The following is an 18,825-nucleotide window of genomic DNA, read 5'->3' on the forward strand; positions in this document are numbered from 1 at the left end:
TGTTCATGCCATTCTCCTGCCTCAGCCTCCTGAGTAGCTGGGACTACAGGCGCCTGCCACCACGCCTGGCTAATTTTTTTGTATTTTTTTTTTAGCAGAGATGGGGTTTCACCGTGTTAGCCAGGATGGTCTCAATCTCCTGACCTCGTGGTCTGCCGGCCTTGGCCTCCCAAAGTGCTGGGATTACAGGCTTGAGCCATCGTGCCCGGCCTCACGTAGTTCTTTATAGGAATGTGAGAACAGACTAACTCAACCTGTATGAAATCCCTCCCTCCTTGAAAGTATCTGGAGTAGGTTTTGATTTCATGACTGAATGCTGATTACCAAAGCCAAGACTCTGGAGTGGGGCGAACTTGCATTCCAGTTTTGTCTGCAATTTAGTATCTTAGAAAGTTATCTGATCTGTCTAAGGCACGTATTCTCTGTAAAACATAGAGGCTGGGCATGGTGGCTCATGCCTATAATCCCAGCACTTTGAGAGGCCAAGGTGTGTGGATTGCTTGAGCTGAGGAGTTCGAGACCAGCCTGGGCAACATGGTGAGACTCTATCTCTACAAAAAAAAAAATATAAAAAACTTATCCAGGCATGGTGGCATGCACCTATATTCCCAGCTACTTGGGAGGCTCAGGCAGAATTGCTTGAGCCAGGGAGGTGGAGGTTGAAGTAAGCCCTGATGGCACCACTGCAGTCCAACCTGAGTGACAGATCAAGACAGTATCTCAAGCAAAACAAAACAGACAAACATAGAACAACTGGTAACTACCTAATAACTTTGTTTGAAGGATTAAAATTCACACATAGCCTGTATTATAGTGCCTGGCCAGAGGAATCACTCATTTTGTATCAACCATTATTATACTCAAAGGTAATTGATAGATCTGTTTATAAGAAACCCAAAGAACCATCATATCCCTGGCCCAGGTTGAGCTTTGCTTCTCAATTTCAGCACATGTGCATGTACACACACCTTCTGAATTTCATGTTCAGTACCTAGAAAATTTGCTCCCCCACCCTGCTCACCACAAATCCCTCCCCCTGAACAAATACTCATCTCCTGATCCAACAGCAACGCATGTCACTTGCAGGGCCCTTCTAGGCATCAGTCAGACTCACCCCTGGAGCAGCTTGGTAGCTCTGGCTTCCATTTGTTCAGAGCCTGGCATTGCACACGGCGGGGTCCTTTCATGACAAAGCCAGGCTGACACCTAAACTCCACAACTTCATTTAAGGAAAATAAGCTTCTGTTGTCAGATACCAATATTCCATTTTCCACAATTGGAGGCGTGCATTTGTTAGGTATAATGCATTGAGGGGCCGGGCCGCTCCAGATGCCCACTTGATCTTCATTGCTGGTGCAGTATATGGAGGGCTCACCCACGAGCTCAAACACCTTTCTCCCTCTGCTTCCAAGATTGCAGCGGTAGGTCACCACAGATCCATAGTGAAAATACTCTCTGTTGGTGCTAATGAAATCTCCATTGGCAATGGTTGGGGGTAGCCCACAAGGAATTCCTGGGAAAAAGAAGAGCAGGATAAATAACAGTCAGTTTAAATAATGAATGACAGAAATCTCATGAGTCACTAAACTATAGCTATTTTTACATTCATTATTTGCTTTTAATCTTTGCTAACACATAGGTACATTTTTATAAAGTTGTAACTTCAGTGGGCATAATATGATGTGTCCTGCCTTTCTTATTGATATGATTTCCTATAGTATTTGCATGCATGTATTAACTCAATCCACATTCCTTTCATTTTAAATAGCTCTTTGATCATAGTGTTATAGTGTTTATACAGTTTTCTGCTACTCTTTTCCATTTGCTTTCTTAATTTCCATTTTTGTTATTAACTGAGGTTAGCGTTTTTAGAAAAATCAAATACAAAAACATTTGCTAAAAGATAAATTATAAGGGATGAGAGAAAACACAAATATACATAGTAGGAAAAATAATTTAAACATTTTTATGGTATGAGAATATTTATAAAACTGTAGACTACAGGGTGTTAAATGTTTTGAAAATCTAAATGATATAAATGGAAATACAAATTACCAAAATTCATTCAAAAATATACTTCCAAATGTAAGTTCAAGGTTTCACAACGTATAAAAGATATGAAGCTTACCAATTCATTTCATCAAATCTAAGTTTGATATCATAAAATGATATCTGTGTAAAAATGATCATATATTAGTCTACAAAAACCCCTAAATACATTTTAAAATATAGCAGTAGTACATAGTATACTGTGTTGCTATAAACTAGAACAAAATTTCTTCAACCCAAATCCCAAAACACTTGAAATTAAAACTGAGTGAATTTAATTGGATAAATTTAGAAATGAACGAATTAAAATTAAAAATAAAAAATTTTCAGGCTCTGCTTCTAGTAATAGTAATCTCAACAATTCAAATAAAATATTGCTCCAACCATCCCCCTTCAAGAAAGGCTAGAAATACTGGAGAATTAAAAATATTTATCCGTGAAGGCATCAGAAAGCTAACAAACTAGTGAAGCATTCCTGGGCCATAATCTAGGAGAAGATGAGAATCCAGTTGAGAGCTGGGTATTTGGGCTTGGCAACTGGGCTGCTTATTGTTTGGGAATGGGCAGCTGAATCAGGACGGGGCAACTGAGAGGCTGAACAGACTTGATTTTCTCATGAAGTTAAGGGACAACAATGGAAGTCTAGGGCCTGCCCCAAATGGAAGGCCTGGTAATATCTTCTGATGTGTTTTGAGGCCGCAAGAACTAGGCCCTGGTAATCAGGGTTAACTGAAAATAAATCTGCTGTCTCAGAGACTGGAACTAGTACTTCAAGTACTGGTACTGTGGGTGGCCCCGGAAAATCACAGTTCCTGAGACTGAATTAGAGTGGTCCTAGATTGCTAATGTCCCCAGATGCCTGCAGAAACAACGACAAAAATTCCATCTGGAAGAAGATGGGTTATCTAAGGCCTTGAAATTATTTCTACAGACACATTTTCAAATATAATTCCTGATACACAATCAAAGATAACCAGATACTTGGAGAGATAAAATAACACACACAATTACTGATGACAGAAACTGACCCATTAGAACTACAGACCTGTTCAAGGGTATAATTGAAACTTGTAAGAACTAGAAACTATTAAAAAGAACAGGGTGGGATGTGGTGGCTCACGCCTGTAATCCTAACACTTTGGGAAGCTGAGGAGAGTGGATTGCTTGAGCTCAGGAGTTTGAGACCAGCCTGGGCAACATGGCGAAACCCCGTCTCGACAAAAAAAAAAAAAAAAATATATATATATATATATATATAATCTGGGTGTGCAGGTGTGGTGGTGCACACCTGCACTCCCAGCTACTCAAGTGGCTGGCGGCTGAGGTGGGAGAGTTGCTTGAGCCTGTGAAGGTTGAGGCTGCAGTGAGCTGTGATTATGCTACTGTGCTCCAACCTGGGCAACAAAGTGAGACCCTGTCTCAAAAAAAAAAAAAAAAAAAAAAAAAAAAAAAAAAAAAAGGAAGAGGGCAGAGGGCAGATTTGGAAAATAAAAAGTCTAGAATTGTAAAAGTAAAATATGATTGCTGAAATTAAGAATTTGTGTGAGATTAATAGCAGGTTAGACTCTGAAAGAAAATCAATGAACTGGAAGCTAGGAAAGAAGAAAATACTCAGAACCAAACACCAATATATAAAAAGATTAAAAAATACAGACTAAATACATAGAAGAATAAAGCCTAGCATGTTTGACTGAAGTCCCTCAATGAGAAGAGAGAGATAACAGAGCATAAACAGCATTTGAAGAATTAATAACTGAGAATTTTCCAAGACTGATGCAAGACATCATTAAATTACAGATTCAAAAGGCTGTACAGGCCTGGCGCGGTGGCTCATGCCTGTAATCCCAGCAGTTTGGGAGGCCGAGGTGGGCAGATCACCTCTTGTCAGGAGTTTGAGACCAGCCTGGTCAACATGGTGAAACCCCATCTCTACTAAAAGTGTAAAAATCAGCCAGGCATGGAGGCACAGGCCTGTAATTGCAGCTACTTGGAAGGCTGAAGTGGGAGGATAACTTGAACCCAGGAGGCGGAGGTTGCAGTGAGCCGAGATATCACACCACTGCACTCCAGCCCAAGTGATAACAGCGAAATTCTGTCAAAAAAAAAAAAAAAAAAAAAAAAAAAAAAAAAAAAAAAAACAACTATGCAAACCCAAGCAATACAAAGAAATTCTTACCTAGACACAACACGATAATATTGTAAAAAATCTGTTTTAAAGTGTAATCCATTTTAAAAGCAGCAGGAAACATGGACAATAACCTTCAAAGGAACCACAATTAGAAAAATGTTTAAAGAATTTGTTGTCAGAAGATCTACAATACAAAAATGCCAAAGAGACTTTTTCAGGCTGAAGGAAAATAGTTGCATATAGAATTGATAGAATTGCAATAAGAAGGAAACACACCAGAAAGAGCTCATATGCGGGTATGTTTTCATTTAGGATCTTTATGATAGAGAAAACCTCTTCAGTCATTACAAGAAACACAAGATGGAAGTAAAGATTTTATTACGGGGCTGGTGGTACGGCACGCCTGAAGATCACCCAGAGGTTGGTCAGTGCGAGGAATGGAGAGAGAGAGAGAGAAGGGAACCCATCGGCCAACGCCTTTGGGGATCAGAGTACGACCCAGCATCTTGCATCTACAAGCCAAGGTATCTCCCATGGTGAGTTCTAATTGGTGAGTTTAAACAAAGCAGGCATATGTTCTAGGCAGTCATGCTGCTACTGAGAGGTGATCACGGCAGCATATCTGCGAAGTCCATGCAGGGCACAGGGGTCAGGGATGCTAGTCAAGTAGGTTTTATCTAGCTGTCCCATAGAGAAGTGGTTACCAGGAGGCAGTTGTATAAGGCAGATATCTGGCTCGACCACGTTGAAAAATTGGGAGGAGGTACAGAACTAGAAAGGGCATTAAGGCTGACTAAGCCCTGCTTCTGGCATGAGAAAGCTAAACGTATTCAAAATGGATGCTGAGGCAACATAAAAATTCTAAGAATTCACTACCGTGTAAATATAAATAAATACTGTTTTTATAAAGACAACGGTGTCTTTGAAATATAGAATATATGTAAATTGTTAAATCTAGTTTAGCCTAAAGCCTGACATAGTTTAAGCTGAGCCTAAAGGTTTCTCTGTACACTGCAAACTATAACAAGTGAAGATGTAAACAGACCGTATAGCCTACTCTTATGCCAATCGCCGAGTTTTGGCCAATCAAATGCGGCCAACTGTTTGAACTGTCTTCAAATAAGGCAAACACTGAGCTATAACCAATCCGGCTGTTTCTGTACCTCACTTCTGTTTTCTGTACGTCACTTTCCTTTTTCTGTCCATAAATCCTCTTCCACCACGCAGCTGGGCTGGAGTCTTTGCGCCTACTCTGGCTCAGGAGGCTGCCTGATTTGTGAATGGTTCATTGCTCAATTAAACTCTTTTAAATTTAATTCAGCTGAAGCTTTTCTTTTTGCTAAACGTATGACAACAATACAAAAAGAGGGGGAGGACATAAATGGAATTAACTATTAATAGTTTGGGTACTTGCATTGTTTGGAGAGTGGTAAAAGCACAATTTTAGCAGACCATAGTAAATCAAGGATGTCTATCTCTAGACTATCTCTAGAGTAGTCATTTAAGAATAAAAAATGAAATATAACTTAAAAGCTACTGGGGAAATAGAATAATTAAAATACTTGATAAATTCAAAGATGTGAGAAATGAGGAATAAAGGAACAAACACATGAAACAAATAACCAAGACTTAGACTTTATATCAGTAAGTATATTAAATTTATTTATTTATTTTTAATTTTTATTATTAAATTTAAATGTTCCAAACACACCAATGAACAACTAAGACTGAATAAAACAACAAAACCTTACTATATGATGTTTATAAGAGACAAGCTTTAAATATAAAACAAAGAAGGGCTGAAGGTAAAAGATTTAAAACACATATAATATAAAAACAAGAAAGCTTATATAGCTGTATTAATATACAAAGTAGATTTTAAGGCAAGAAGTATTATGAGAGGTAAAGGGAGACATTTCATTATGATAAAATAGTCAATTCAGCAGAAAGAATATACCAAAAATTTCATACATTTAATAACATGTTTAAAATAAAGTAAAAATTGCTAGAACAAAGAGGAAAGACAGAGAAATTCATAGTTGTAGTTGGGGATTGTAATGGGTTGAATAACCACCGTCCTCCTTAAAAAATATCTGTGTCCTGATCTCTGAAACCTGTGAATGTGACCCAATTTGGAGAGTCTTTGTAGATACAATCAAGTTAATGATCTCGAGTTGTGACCATTCTGGATTGCCAGAGTAGCCTCTAAATCCATGTCCGGTGTCTTTATAGGAGACAGAAGAGCAAAGGACACACACAGAGGAGAAGGCGATGAGAAGATGGAGACAGAGAAGGAAATGATGCATCTACAAGCCAAGGAACATCAAAGATTGCCAGCAGCCACTGGAAGGAAGCCTGGAGAGAGGCACAGAACAACTTGCAGATGGAACCAATCCTATTGACATCTTAATTGGATTTCTGGCCTCCAAACTGTCAAGAGAGTAAATTTGTCTTCTTTGAAGCCACCAAGTTTGTGGTAATTTGTTATAGCAGCCCTGGGAAACTAATACAGATATTTTACACATGCCTCTCCATAACTGAGAGAACAAGTGGAGCGGAAAGAAAAGACTGTTCTAAACCACATTTTCCTAAATGACATTTCTAGAAAATGAAGCAAAATAACTGTACATTCATTTCAACTGCATACGTAACATTTTACCAAAATTGTTCGTATACTGGGCTATAAACCACATCTCAAATGACTAAATTAATGAAAGAATGATAACTAGGAGATCTCCAAATATTTAGAAATTAAGCAATGCCCTTCTAAATAGCCTGTGGGTCAGAGGAGATATTAAAAGGGAAATTAGAAAGCTTTTATGTACAATGATAATAAAAATATAAAGATTGCGGGAAATAAATGAAACAGTTTTAGAAAAAAATTTATAGGTTAAATGCACATTTATTTATTTATTTATAGGTTAAATGTACATTTATTTATTTATAGGTTAAAGGTACATTATTTATTTATAGGTTAAATGTACATTTTTCTCTAAAACTGTTTTATTTATTTCCCACAATCTTTATATTTTTATTATCATTGTACATAAAAGCTTTCTAATTTCCCTCTTAATACCTCCTCTGACCCACAGGCTATTTAGAAGGGCATTGCTTAATTTCTAAATACTTGGAGATCTTCCAGTTATCATTCTTTCATTAATTTAGTCATTTGAGACGTGGTTTATAGCCCAGAATATGGACAATTTTGGTAAAATGTTACGTATGCACTTGAAACGAATGTACAGTTATTTTGCTTCATTTTCTAGAAATGTCATTTAGGAAAATGTGGTTTAGAACAGTCTTTTTTTTCCCCTCCACTTGTTCTGTCAGTTATGGAGAGGCATGTGTAAAATATCTGTATTAGTTTCCCAGGGCTGCTGTAACAAATTACCACAAACTTGGTGGCCCAATCTATTAGAAAAATAAAGGTTGGAAACAAATTAATTAGTATCAAGAATTTTTTTTTTTAAAAAAAGAATTTAGGACTGGAGGAATACACAAAGCTTAAAGCAGAAATCAATAAAAGAGAAAACAGTCATACACTAAAGAAAAAACAAGAAAGTTAAAAGTTGTTTTTCTGAAATGCTTAATAAAATTGATAAAGCCCCAGTAAAACTAATCAAGGAAAAAGAAGCAGAAGAAATTACCAATATCAGAAATTAATGAGTGTAAGGGTATCACTACAGAACTTACAGGCATCCAGAGGCTAATATGAGAAAATAATAAACGGCATTATGCTAATAACTTAGGAAATCTAAATAAAATGAGTAAATTCCTTGAAAAATATAACTTACCCAAACTAATTCAATAAGATATAAAATAATAAATAGTTTTACAGCTGTTAAAGAAATTAAATCCTGACAACAACAACAACAACAACAAACCCTCAGGTCCAGATTGCTTCACTTCTGAATTCTTCCAAACATATAAGGAAAAATAATGTTACACAAATAATTCCAGACATTAGAAAAAATAGATAATTTTTAACACATTTTATGAAGCCAACATAATCTTGATGCCCAAACCTGATAAGGACATTAAAATAAAAGTAAATTATAACCCAAGATCTCTTGAGAATATAAACGCAGATTTTCTAAACAACATATTATGAAACTGAATCCAGCAATATTTCCAAAGGATGATACAATGATCAAAGTGAGGTTTACCTTGGCTGATTTTAAATATTAAATCAATGTTACAATGTTACAATAAAAATATGAGCAATCCTGCACACACACACACACGCATACCCCCCATACATAGGATAATCATCTATAACGCATCACAAGCAACATAGGTTTATTCTAGGAATTCAGTGTTTGTCTTTTAAACATCAGTCAATGTAATATATTACATTAACAGAGTGAAAAAGAAACATAATCTCAATACATGCAGTGATCAATTAGAACGAACATTCATAAATCTTTTAGTAATTAGAAATAAAGGGGAGTTTCCTTAATCTAATAAAGGATATCATGCAAAAATCTACAGCACACATCATGATTTATGATGACTATTAAAAGCCTTGTATCATCTCTTCTATTCAATATTGTACTGGTGGTTCTAGCCAATGCAATAAAGCAAGAGAAATAATCAAAAGACATAAGAAAGGAAAAGATGTAAAAACTTTGTCAGATTCATAGATGACATAATTACACAGCAAATTCAAAAGAATCTACAGATAAACTATTCAATTTATAAGTAAATTTAACAAAATTGCTGGAGCTGAGATGAAACAGGTGCATATCTAAGAAGTAAATAATTAATGAAATTTTAAAAATAATATGTAAGAAAAAAGATAATGAAATAGGTACATGACTTCTATAATGTACATTAACAAACATTATTAGAAGAAATTAAAGAAGACTTCAAAATGGGAGGATATATCATATTCATAAATTTAAACTTCAAAACTGTAAATTTGTTACTTGTCCACAAATTGATCTACTGAGTCAACAGAAACTTAATACAAATTCAAGTAGGATTCTTTATGTGGAAATTGACAAGCTGATTCTAAATTTTGTATGGTAATGCAAAGGGCCAAGAATCACCAAGTAAATCTTGAAGATGCACATAGTTAGAAGATATATGCCACCAGATATCAAATCTTAATGTAATGCTATATTAATTAAAATCTGAATGTAGTGCTTATAGTATGGCAAATAAACCAGTGAAACAGAACCTCTCCGGAATGAGATCCACCCATAAGGTCACCTGACTTATGGTTATGGTGGTATCGCATTGCAGTATGCAAGGAATAGTCTTTTTAATAAATGATGTTAGATCTATTGCCTATCCATAAGAAACAGGGCTTTGTCACCTAGGCTGGAGTGCAGTGGCACCATCATAACTCACTGAGGCCTTGAACCCCTGTGCTCAAGGAATTCTCCCACCTTAGCCTCCCAAGTGGCTGGGACTACAGGCATGTGCCACTGAGCCCAGCTAATTTTATTTATTTTTATTTTTTTGTAGAGACAAGGTCTCACTTTGCTGCCCAGGCTGGTCTTGAACTCCTGGCTTCAAGCAATCCTCCTGCCTTGGCCTTCCAAAATGCTGGGATTATAGACGTGAGCCACCTCACTTGGCCCAATTGCTTAAGTAGAATAGAAAAAGTAGTAACTGGAAAAAAGAAGACTCATAAATTGAATGTTACTAAAATGTAGAACTTTCATAAACAAAAGACATCATTAAGAAGGAAAAAAGAAAAGCCACAGCCTGAAAGACAATATTTGTGTTACATTTGTTAGAAAACATGAGAATATTTAAAGAACTTCTACAAAACAATAGAACAATAGACAAACTAGCAAATAATAGGCAAAAGTTTGGAATAGCACTTCACAAACGTGAAAAGGTACTCAAGATCATCAATGAAATACAACATAATAATAAAGAAGACCCAACAATCCTTCATGCAAAAACAAAAATGACTCTTCCAAATATAACATTGAGATGAAGCTGGACACAAAAGAGTATCTATTTTTTGATTCCTTTAATATAAAATTTAGGAAGTAGCAAAACTATTAGTGTTATAAATCAGAATAGTGGTTACTTTGGGAAGATAACTGGGAAAGGGCATCGGGAAGGCTTATGGGGTGATGATAATGTTCTATATCTTAATCTGAGTGCCATTTACATGGATACATTTACTTTGTAAAACTCCATTGAACTGCATAATTAAGATGTGTGCATATATACACACTATATATATATTATATATGTGTATATATATTATATGTGTGTATATATATACACATATATGTGTATATATATATTATATGTGTGTATATATATATATATATATATACACATATATATGTGTATATATGTTATACTTCAGCCAAAAGTCTACATGGTACAGGAAAATTGTTGGAAAAAAAAAAAAAACCTCCCAAGAAAGTAAACTCCAGGCCATATGGCGTTTCTGGTGAATTATTTTTAAAGAAGAAATAATGCCGATCTTATATAAACCCTTACAAGGAAACAAATATATGAAACACTACCAGCTGGCTTTATAAGACTGTCATAAGTTTGATATCAAAATCTTATTAAGGACATTACAAGAAAGAAAATTATAGTCTTATCTCTAAAATATGTTAGGAATGGGATGATGAAAGTGTTCTAGAATTAATTGGCGGTGCTGGTTGCCCAATGTCTTAGTCTATTTGGGCTGCTCTAACAAAATACTATGAACTGGTTAGCTTGTACACAATAGAAATTTATTTCTTGTAGTTTTGGAGGCTGGGGAGTTCAAGACCAACACTGGCAGATTCAGCATCTCCTCCCATGGCGGGAGGGCCAAAGGAGCTCTTCTCGGCCTCTTTTATTAGGATGCTAATCCCATTCATGATGGCTCTGCTCTCATGACCCAATCATCTTTCAAAGGGCTCACTTCCTAATGTCATCACCTTAGGGGTAAGGATTTCAACATATGGATTTAGGGTGGACTCAAACGTTCAGACCATAACACACAACTTTGTGAATATACTAAACACCACTAAATTGTATAATTTAAAAAGGTAACTTTTATGATACATGAATTATATTTTAATAGAAACACCTAAAATGTATCATAAAAGCATATTTGCTATATATAAAAATTATTAAATATTATGACTGAGTTGATTTATTTTAAGAATGTAAAATTGAAATTTAAAATCATTTGCCTTTCAAAAATGTACTCAAAACAATTTGTTACATTAACAGAAAAAGAGAAACAGATATGGTTACATCAATATATGTAACTAAAGTGTTTGATAAACTTCAACATGATTCAAAGACAAAAATTTTTTAACAATGAAGAATATAAGAGAATTTCCTTATTTCAAAAATGGTTATCTACAAAAAGCCTACAGTAAACACCAGCTTAACGGTGAAATGTTTTAAACTCTAACTTTGAGATGTGGAACAAGACAAGGATGACATCTATTACTACCAATGTTCAATGTTATACTGGTGGTCCTAGCCAGTGTTGTAAAGAAGAAAGAAAATAAGGAAAGAGGGAAAGAAGGAAGGAAGGAAGGAAGGAAGGAAGGAAGGAAGGAAGGAAGGGAGGGAGGGAGGGAGGGAGGGAGGGAGGGAGGGAGGGAGGGAGGGAGGGAGGGAAAGAAAGAAAAGAAGACAAAGAGTTAAATAAAATTATAATTATTTGGTGGTTTGGTACAGTGCCAACCAAGCCAATTTGGAATTAAGTTTTCCAGACTTAGTTTCTCTGTATGGTTCTGGACTAGGGTTATAGCATGAGAAATTAGCCTGATATTTGAGAGGCAGAAGTTAAGCAACAGCCATTCCACTCTGAAAGTCACATCCTTGGATAGAGCTGGTGAGGCCCAGTGCAGGAGTGGAGGGTTCAGAAGACAGACCTTTTACCAGAGGCTTGAGAAATACATTCACATGGGGAGTTTCAGCATCCTCTGCAATGGTTCATTGTCTGTAGGCCAGGAATGACAATGGGAACTGTTGCCATTGAACTGGATTCTCTGAATTCACTTGGGGACGAAAGGACCTCAGGGTGGCAGAGTCCAAGTGGCAGCAATTAATTGCCAGAGACAATGGGGGTTCTTGTAATGGATATTTGAGCTAAAACAGCAATCAGAATGATTTGACTGAAGAGAACATTGTTATTGGGCTAATTGATCATGGAGTCTCTAAAATCGAAGTAGATGGACAGCCGACTAAAGTGTTACTTGATTTGTATAAGCGTAAGAGATTTAGGTGAAGTGAATAGAAGTCTGACTTGAATTATTGCAAAAGAAGTTCATTGTTCATCAACAATTCCTAGACCTGAATAGTTTATAGACCCAGAGCAGCACCAATGGATGGGAGACTGGATTCTTTTGAGGAAGCACCATGCTACACAGTCAAAAGCATGTATTGTAAATCTTCCCCTAGCCTTCTCCAAGAAGACTTGCAGCCATTTACCAGGATTTGGGTACAGAGAGTTTACAGAACTAGAAACAGAGATAAAAAATAGATATAGGTATAGGTGTATTATTATATTGTTTGTTTTCTGTACTTTACTAATCTTTTTCATATTTCCAGGAAAATTCCTATTCCAATTCCATGTTTATTACAGATTTCAAATAAGATGGAAGGTTTCCCAATTTGTTTTACAAAATAGCAAAACTGTTTCTTAAAGTGGATAAACAGCAATAAATGTGTGACCAATGTCATTTGTAAATTTAGATTCTGAAGTTCATAAACTTTCTAGTAAAAGTAACATTTTTAAATACCAAGAAGAAAAGTAAAGAAGTCCAGTTATCCAAAGAGAAGAGTAGGACAAAGATGTTATACACTGTGTTTCACTCAGCTTCAGCCTGGCCCTCACTACATAGGTGTATTTTTTTTAATAAAGTGAGATCTTGCCATAAACGCCGTTCATCTGATTCTTTATCCACATAAAACACATCTCTTTCTAGTCATTAAGTGCTTCTTTATGCTATCATTTTTTATGGCTAAATACCATGCCAGTGTATGGATATACTTATTTTCATTCTGCATAGCTATTTTATGTTTCTTAGGGAATTCTTTATAGTGGTCATTTGAACACATCTTTTTCCTTCTAGTAGATTATTTCCAAACCATAGTTTAAAATATTTAGGTTACTCTAACATTTTAACTAATATAAATAATGCTGCAATGAAAAGTTTATACCAAACTGCTTTAAAAAGTGTGCGATTATTTCCTAAGTATAAATTCTAAGAAGTAGGTTAAAATACATGCCCACTTCTGAGGTTTATAGTGCATGGGGCATTTCAAGATGATATGTTGATCTCGTGGTACATGAGAGTCCAGGTTCTTCCACAGCTTTGCTAACCTTGAAGAGTATTAATTTTAGAAATCTTTACTGATTTGCCAAGCAGGATGATTATTATACTGGAGGTGGTAGAACCAACAGAATTTCAAGTTTATTGATGTAAAATCAAGTTTGAAGGCTTTTACCTATTTATGCCCCCAGAATTAGAAAAGACACATCCCAGGATAAGGAAGAACTTAAAGAGTTGCCAGGAACCCCATAGGAATATTCGAGAATATTACTGCTGTCTTCAGCCATGTGAAGGACAGATTGCACAGAAGGAATTCAGTTAAGATTTTTATTATTCCAGAGAAAAATTAGAATGTGTCAGTAAAAGAAATAGGAAGGGATATTTCAACTCACTGTCACAAACAGGTGTTTCATTATCCCAAATGAGAGTATTGCCTGAGAGGATGCATGTGGCAGACGAGGAACCAATGAGTCGGTATCTAGAGGCAAAAAATAAGGAATATTACATTCTAAAGACACAGGCCAACTACCCAATTAAATTACTACTTCCAGAGATTACACTCTTATAGGATTCAGAGGGACATTTTACACTTGTCAAAGGACTATCTATCACTTTCCCAAGTTTCACATTCTTCTTGGGACTTTTTGACTTTCTTTTTCATACCTTTTCAATTGGATGAGCTTTCTCTTCTTTATTACCTTATGACACTTTTTTATGCAAATCTAAGATGAATTGTAGTTTTTCCTATAAATTTCATTTTTTAAAAGATAGCACAAACTTCTTGAGTGCAGGGAAGCTGTCATATATATACATGTATATGTGTGTATATAGTCCTGTTGTAGGTATTTCTTTGCCTTAAAAGTATGGATGCATAGATGCATGGATGGGATTTTGTCAATAAGATTCATCAAAGAAGGCCAAAGTAGGCCATTCACAGTGGCTCACGCCTGTAATTCCAGCACTTTGGGAGGCTGAGGCAAGAGAATTGCTTGAGCTCAGGAGTTCAAGACCAGCCTGGGCAATATAGTGAGACGCTGTCTGCACAAAAAATTTATAAAAAAGCCAGGCGTGGTAGCACATTCCTGTAGTCCTAGCTACTCAGGAGGCTGAGGCAGGAAGATCGCTTGAGTCAGGAAGGTTGAGGCTGCAGTGAGTGCTGATCATGCCACTGCACTCCAGCCTGGGCAACAAAGCAAGACCTTGTATCAAAAAAAAAAAAAAGAAAGAAAAAAGGAAAGAAAGGAAAGAAGGAAAGGAAGGGAGGGAGGGAGGGAGGGAGGAAGGAAGGAAGGAAGGAAGGAAGGAAGGAAGGAAGGAAGGAAGGAAGGAAGGAAGGAAGGGGATTCATAACTAGAACCAAAGGAAATCCAGGCTGATCAAAAAGAATTGAACACTCATTTTATACTTAAAATATTAAAGTCAGCAATTCTCAACTAGTATGTCTCAAACTGTTCACAGTGTGCCATAAATTTGGAATAATTTATGACATTTATTTTACTTCATCTTAGACTCTCTGTTGTGATAGATGGTTGGGTGAAACTAGTCATAGTGAGGGTAGGGTCAAACTTGATAGTACTATACATGAAGGAATGAAGCAATGTCAAATAACAGTCATGGTTATTGGTATAGCTGAGAACTTTGCTTTATGAGTATGTAAGAAAACCTGGCAACATAAAGCTTTATTCAAACAACAAAACAGTGACAAATGGAGATCAAATAAATAGTGAGACAACAGTGGATGCTTTTGAAGATACTTGACGCACTATTACATTCTACTAGTGATTATGATGTAATTTTTTTTTTTTTTTTTTTTTTTTTTTTTGAGACGGAGTCTTGCTCTGTCACCCAGGCTGGAGTGCAGTGGCACAATCTCGGCTCACTGCAAACTCCGCCTCCCGGGTTCATGCCATTCTCCTGCCTCAGCCTCTCCGAGTAGCTGGGACTACAGGCGCCCGCCACCACGCCCGGCTAATTTTTTGTATTTTTAGTAGAGACGGGGTTTCACCGTGGTCTCGATCTCCTGACCTCGTGATCCGCCCGCCTCGGCCTCCCAAAGTGCTGGGATTACAAGCGTGAGCCACCGCGCCCGGCCTGATGTAATTATTAATGACTTCAATATCATTTGGGTTTTTTTGTTGTTGCTGTTGTTGTTGTTCTTTTCTTTTGAGACGAATTTTCACTCTTGTTGCCAAGGCTGGAGTGCAATGATGAGATCTCGGCTCACTGCAACCTCCACCTCCTGGATTCAAGAGATTCTCCTGCCTCAGCCTCCTTAGCTGCTGGGACTACAGGTGCCTGCCACCACACTCGGCTGATTTTTGCATTTTTAGTAGAAACAGGCTTCACCACATTGACCAGGCTGGTCTTGAATTCCTGACTTCAGGTAATCCACCCACCTCAGCCTCCCAAAGTGCTGGGATTACAGCCACCACACCCGGCCTCATTTTGTTTTTTAATGCCTTCTAGTATATCACCAAAAATGAAATCATTTTCGATTGCACTGCCAACAGACATAAACACAAGTATGAAGTATGTGAACAAATGAAGTGAAGAAGGGCTGCAATCCTATATGTGCACCTCCTTCTGCCTGTTTGTCTTAGGAACAAGGGATCCTGGAGGCTCCTCTGGCTTTCGACCCCACTGAGGTTATTTCTCAAAGTGTTCTTTTTGATTTTCTAATCATGGGGGTTGGGATAGGAATGGTGAAGCAAGTTCAAACTTAAGTTGGCATTTTTTTTCCTCCATACTATTGTTCAGTGTTGTAATACTGAACATTTTAAATATGAGTCAAAAGATAACTTTATGTTCACTGATCAAGGGAAACAGATAGAAGGATATTTTAATTTATTAAACTTGTGTCCCAAAGTAGATTGAGTGATTGAACAAATAATGGTTTGAACACTTCTCATTCAGAATGTTTGTGAGGAAGTAAGGCAGAGAGATAAAATCCATGCTACTTATTGTAAGGGGAGCCAGGGGCTCTCATGTCCATTTGAACAGATTGAAGCTTTTGTATCCTACCCTACCTTTTTGGATCTCCTGGGGAAGAGACAGTTGTGGATTCACAAAGTTAAGCCATGGTTCAGGAAAAGCCATGATCATTTCGTTTCCAGGAACCACATACAGGTTGTGGGTAAACATGTCTAGACTTTTGGGAGTCTCCTCCCCAGGGCCCAAAGAGGGACAGTGAAGCCTGGGATATTAGTCCCATTTCCATTTTCCTTCTTAATCTATGTACCTTGAACCAAGTGGATGGGTTAGGAAAAAATCAGAATAAAAAACAAACCCTGTGAATTATTTAGGTTAGCACATTTTCAACCTTAAATAATGAGATTCAGAAAATATATTTAAGGATAGAGTTTATTTGAGCACAAAGATTAAGGGTAGCCACCTGGAAGACACCAACTCCAAATAAATGGGGTCAGCACTCCAAAGTGGAGGACATAAGGTATCACTTATATAGGCAAAGACAGATAAATTTTAGCAGGATTATATTTTCCATATGGGACCATACATAGTTACAGCATTTTGATTGGTTACAGAACGCTACATTCCAAGGAAGATTACTTTATTGCTCCCTGAAAAGGGGTGGTGATCTGAGGGAAAGCCCATCCCCTTGGAAATTTAGTAGGAACTTTTAAAAAAAAAACTTTTTATTTTGAGATAATCAGATTCACTTGCAGGGAATAGTACAGAGAGATCCCTTTACTCAATTTTCCCCTAATAATAACATTTTGCAAAACAATAGTGCAACATCAACATTAAGATATTGATACAGTTATAATCCACAAATTTTGTTCAAATTTCCTGTTTTACCTGCATTTATTTGTGTGCGTGTCTGTTTATGCACATATGCCCGTGTATTCATGTCTATGCAGTTTTAAAAAATATACTTTGTGTTTTAGCACAGTTTTTGGTTCACAGCAATAATGAACAGAATATACAGCGATTTCCTGTGTACTCCCTGCCCCTATACATGGATAGCCTCCCCTATTATAAACATCTTTCACCAGGGTGGTACACTTTTTACAATTGATGAACCTACACTGACACATCATGGTCACCCCAAGTCCGTAGTTTATCTTAGGGTCCACTCTTGGTATTGTACACTATATGACTTCGGATAAATTTATTATTATGACATGTACCTACTGTTATGGCATCATACAGAGTAGTTTCACTACCCTCAAAATCCTCTGTGCTCTGCCTATTCATCCCCTTCTTCCGTAACCCCTGGCAACTGCTGATCTTACATCTCCATAGTTTTGCCTTTTCCAGAATGGTGTATAATTGGAATCATATATTATGCAGCCTTTTCAGATTGGCTTCTTTCGCCTAGTAATAGTGAAAGGAGGTTCGCTATTTAAGGTTCCTCTATGTCTCTTCATGGCTTGATAGCTCATTTCTTTTTGGTATTGAATAATATTCTATTGTATGGATGTACCACAGTTTATCCATTCCCTTGCTAAAGGACATCTTGATTGCTTCCAAGTTTTGGCAATTATGAATAAAGCTGTTATAAACATCTGTGTGCAGATTTTTTTTTTTTTTTTGGTGTGAACATGAGTTTTCAATTCCTTTGGATAAATACCAAGAAGGATAACTGCTGGATAACATGGTAAGAGTATGTTTAGTTTTATAAAAAACTGCCAAATTATCTTCCAAGTCATGGTACCATTTTGCATTCCTACCAGTAATGAATGAGACTTGTGTCCCCCTTACCCCTGAAATATATTGATGTCTTAATCCCCAGTGCTTTTTAATGTGATCTTATTTGGAAATATGGTCTTTGGAGAGGCAATCCAGTTAAGATGAGATCGTTAGTGTGGGCGCTAATCCAATATGACTGGTGTCCTTATTAAAAGAGAGCACTTTCGACACAGCCATACACAGACAGGAGAACAGCATGTGCGGACACAGACCCAGAGGGAAGACGGCCACGTGAGGACACAGACAGAAACTGGAGTTCTGCTGCCACACGCCAAGGAAGGCCTGGGGCTCCAGAAGCTGGAAAAAGCAAAGAAGGATCCATCCTTACAGGTTTTAGAGGGAGCATGGCTCTGCCAACACCTTGATTTTGCACTTTCAGCCTCCGGAACAGAACTCCAAAAACTTCATTTGTGTTAAGCCACTCGTTTTGGAGTACTCTCTGACAGCAGCCCTAGCAAACTACTTGTGCTATGACCATTAAGATTTCTCTCACACAGTTACTCAATGACCTTCCTTTTTTTCCAGCAATGTCTACTCTGGGTTAAGGCTGTTTGCATGCTTTGACTATACTCTTCCCCCATTTTCTTCCTTCCCACCCAATGAATGCCACACTTTTCATACATGCACTGCCTTGGTTTCCAGCAAGGATACAGATGATTTTCCCCCTGATCTTGT

General features: G+C 37.0%; 1 protein-coding gene across 1 annotated transcript in view; it reads right to left on the minus strand.

Moving 5' to 3' along the window:
- CR1 (complement C3b/C4b receptor 1 (Knops blood group)) overlaps positions 1-18,825 on the minus strand; it is a 106,480-nt gene that overhangs the window by 76,831 nt on the left and 10,824 nt on the right. The window contains exons 4-5 of the mRNA XM_063613605.1: positions 13,833-13,918; positions 1,115-1,513 (exon numbers count right to left, since the gene is read on the minus strand). Of these exons, the coding sequence (XP_063469675.1) occupies positions 1,115-1,513; positions 13,833-13,918 (485 nt within the window). The remainder of the gene's footprint in view (positions 1-1,114; positions 1,514-13,832; positions 13,919-18,825) is intronic.

Source organism: Symphalangus syndactylus, chromosome 19, assembly GCF_028878055.3.
Source record: "Symphalangus syndactylus isolate Jambi chromosome 19, NHGRI_mSymSyn1-v2.1_pri, whole genome shotgun sequence".
NCBI classification, from domain to species: domain Eukaryota; kingdom Metazoa; phylum Chordata; class Mammalia; order Primates; family Hylobatidae; genus Symphalangus; species Symphalangus syndactylus.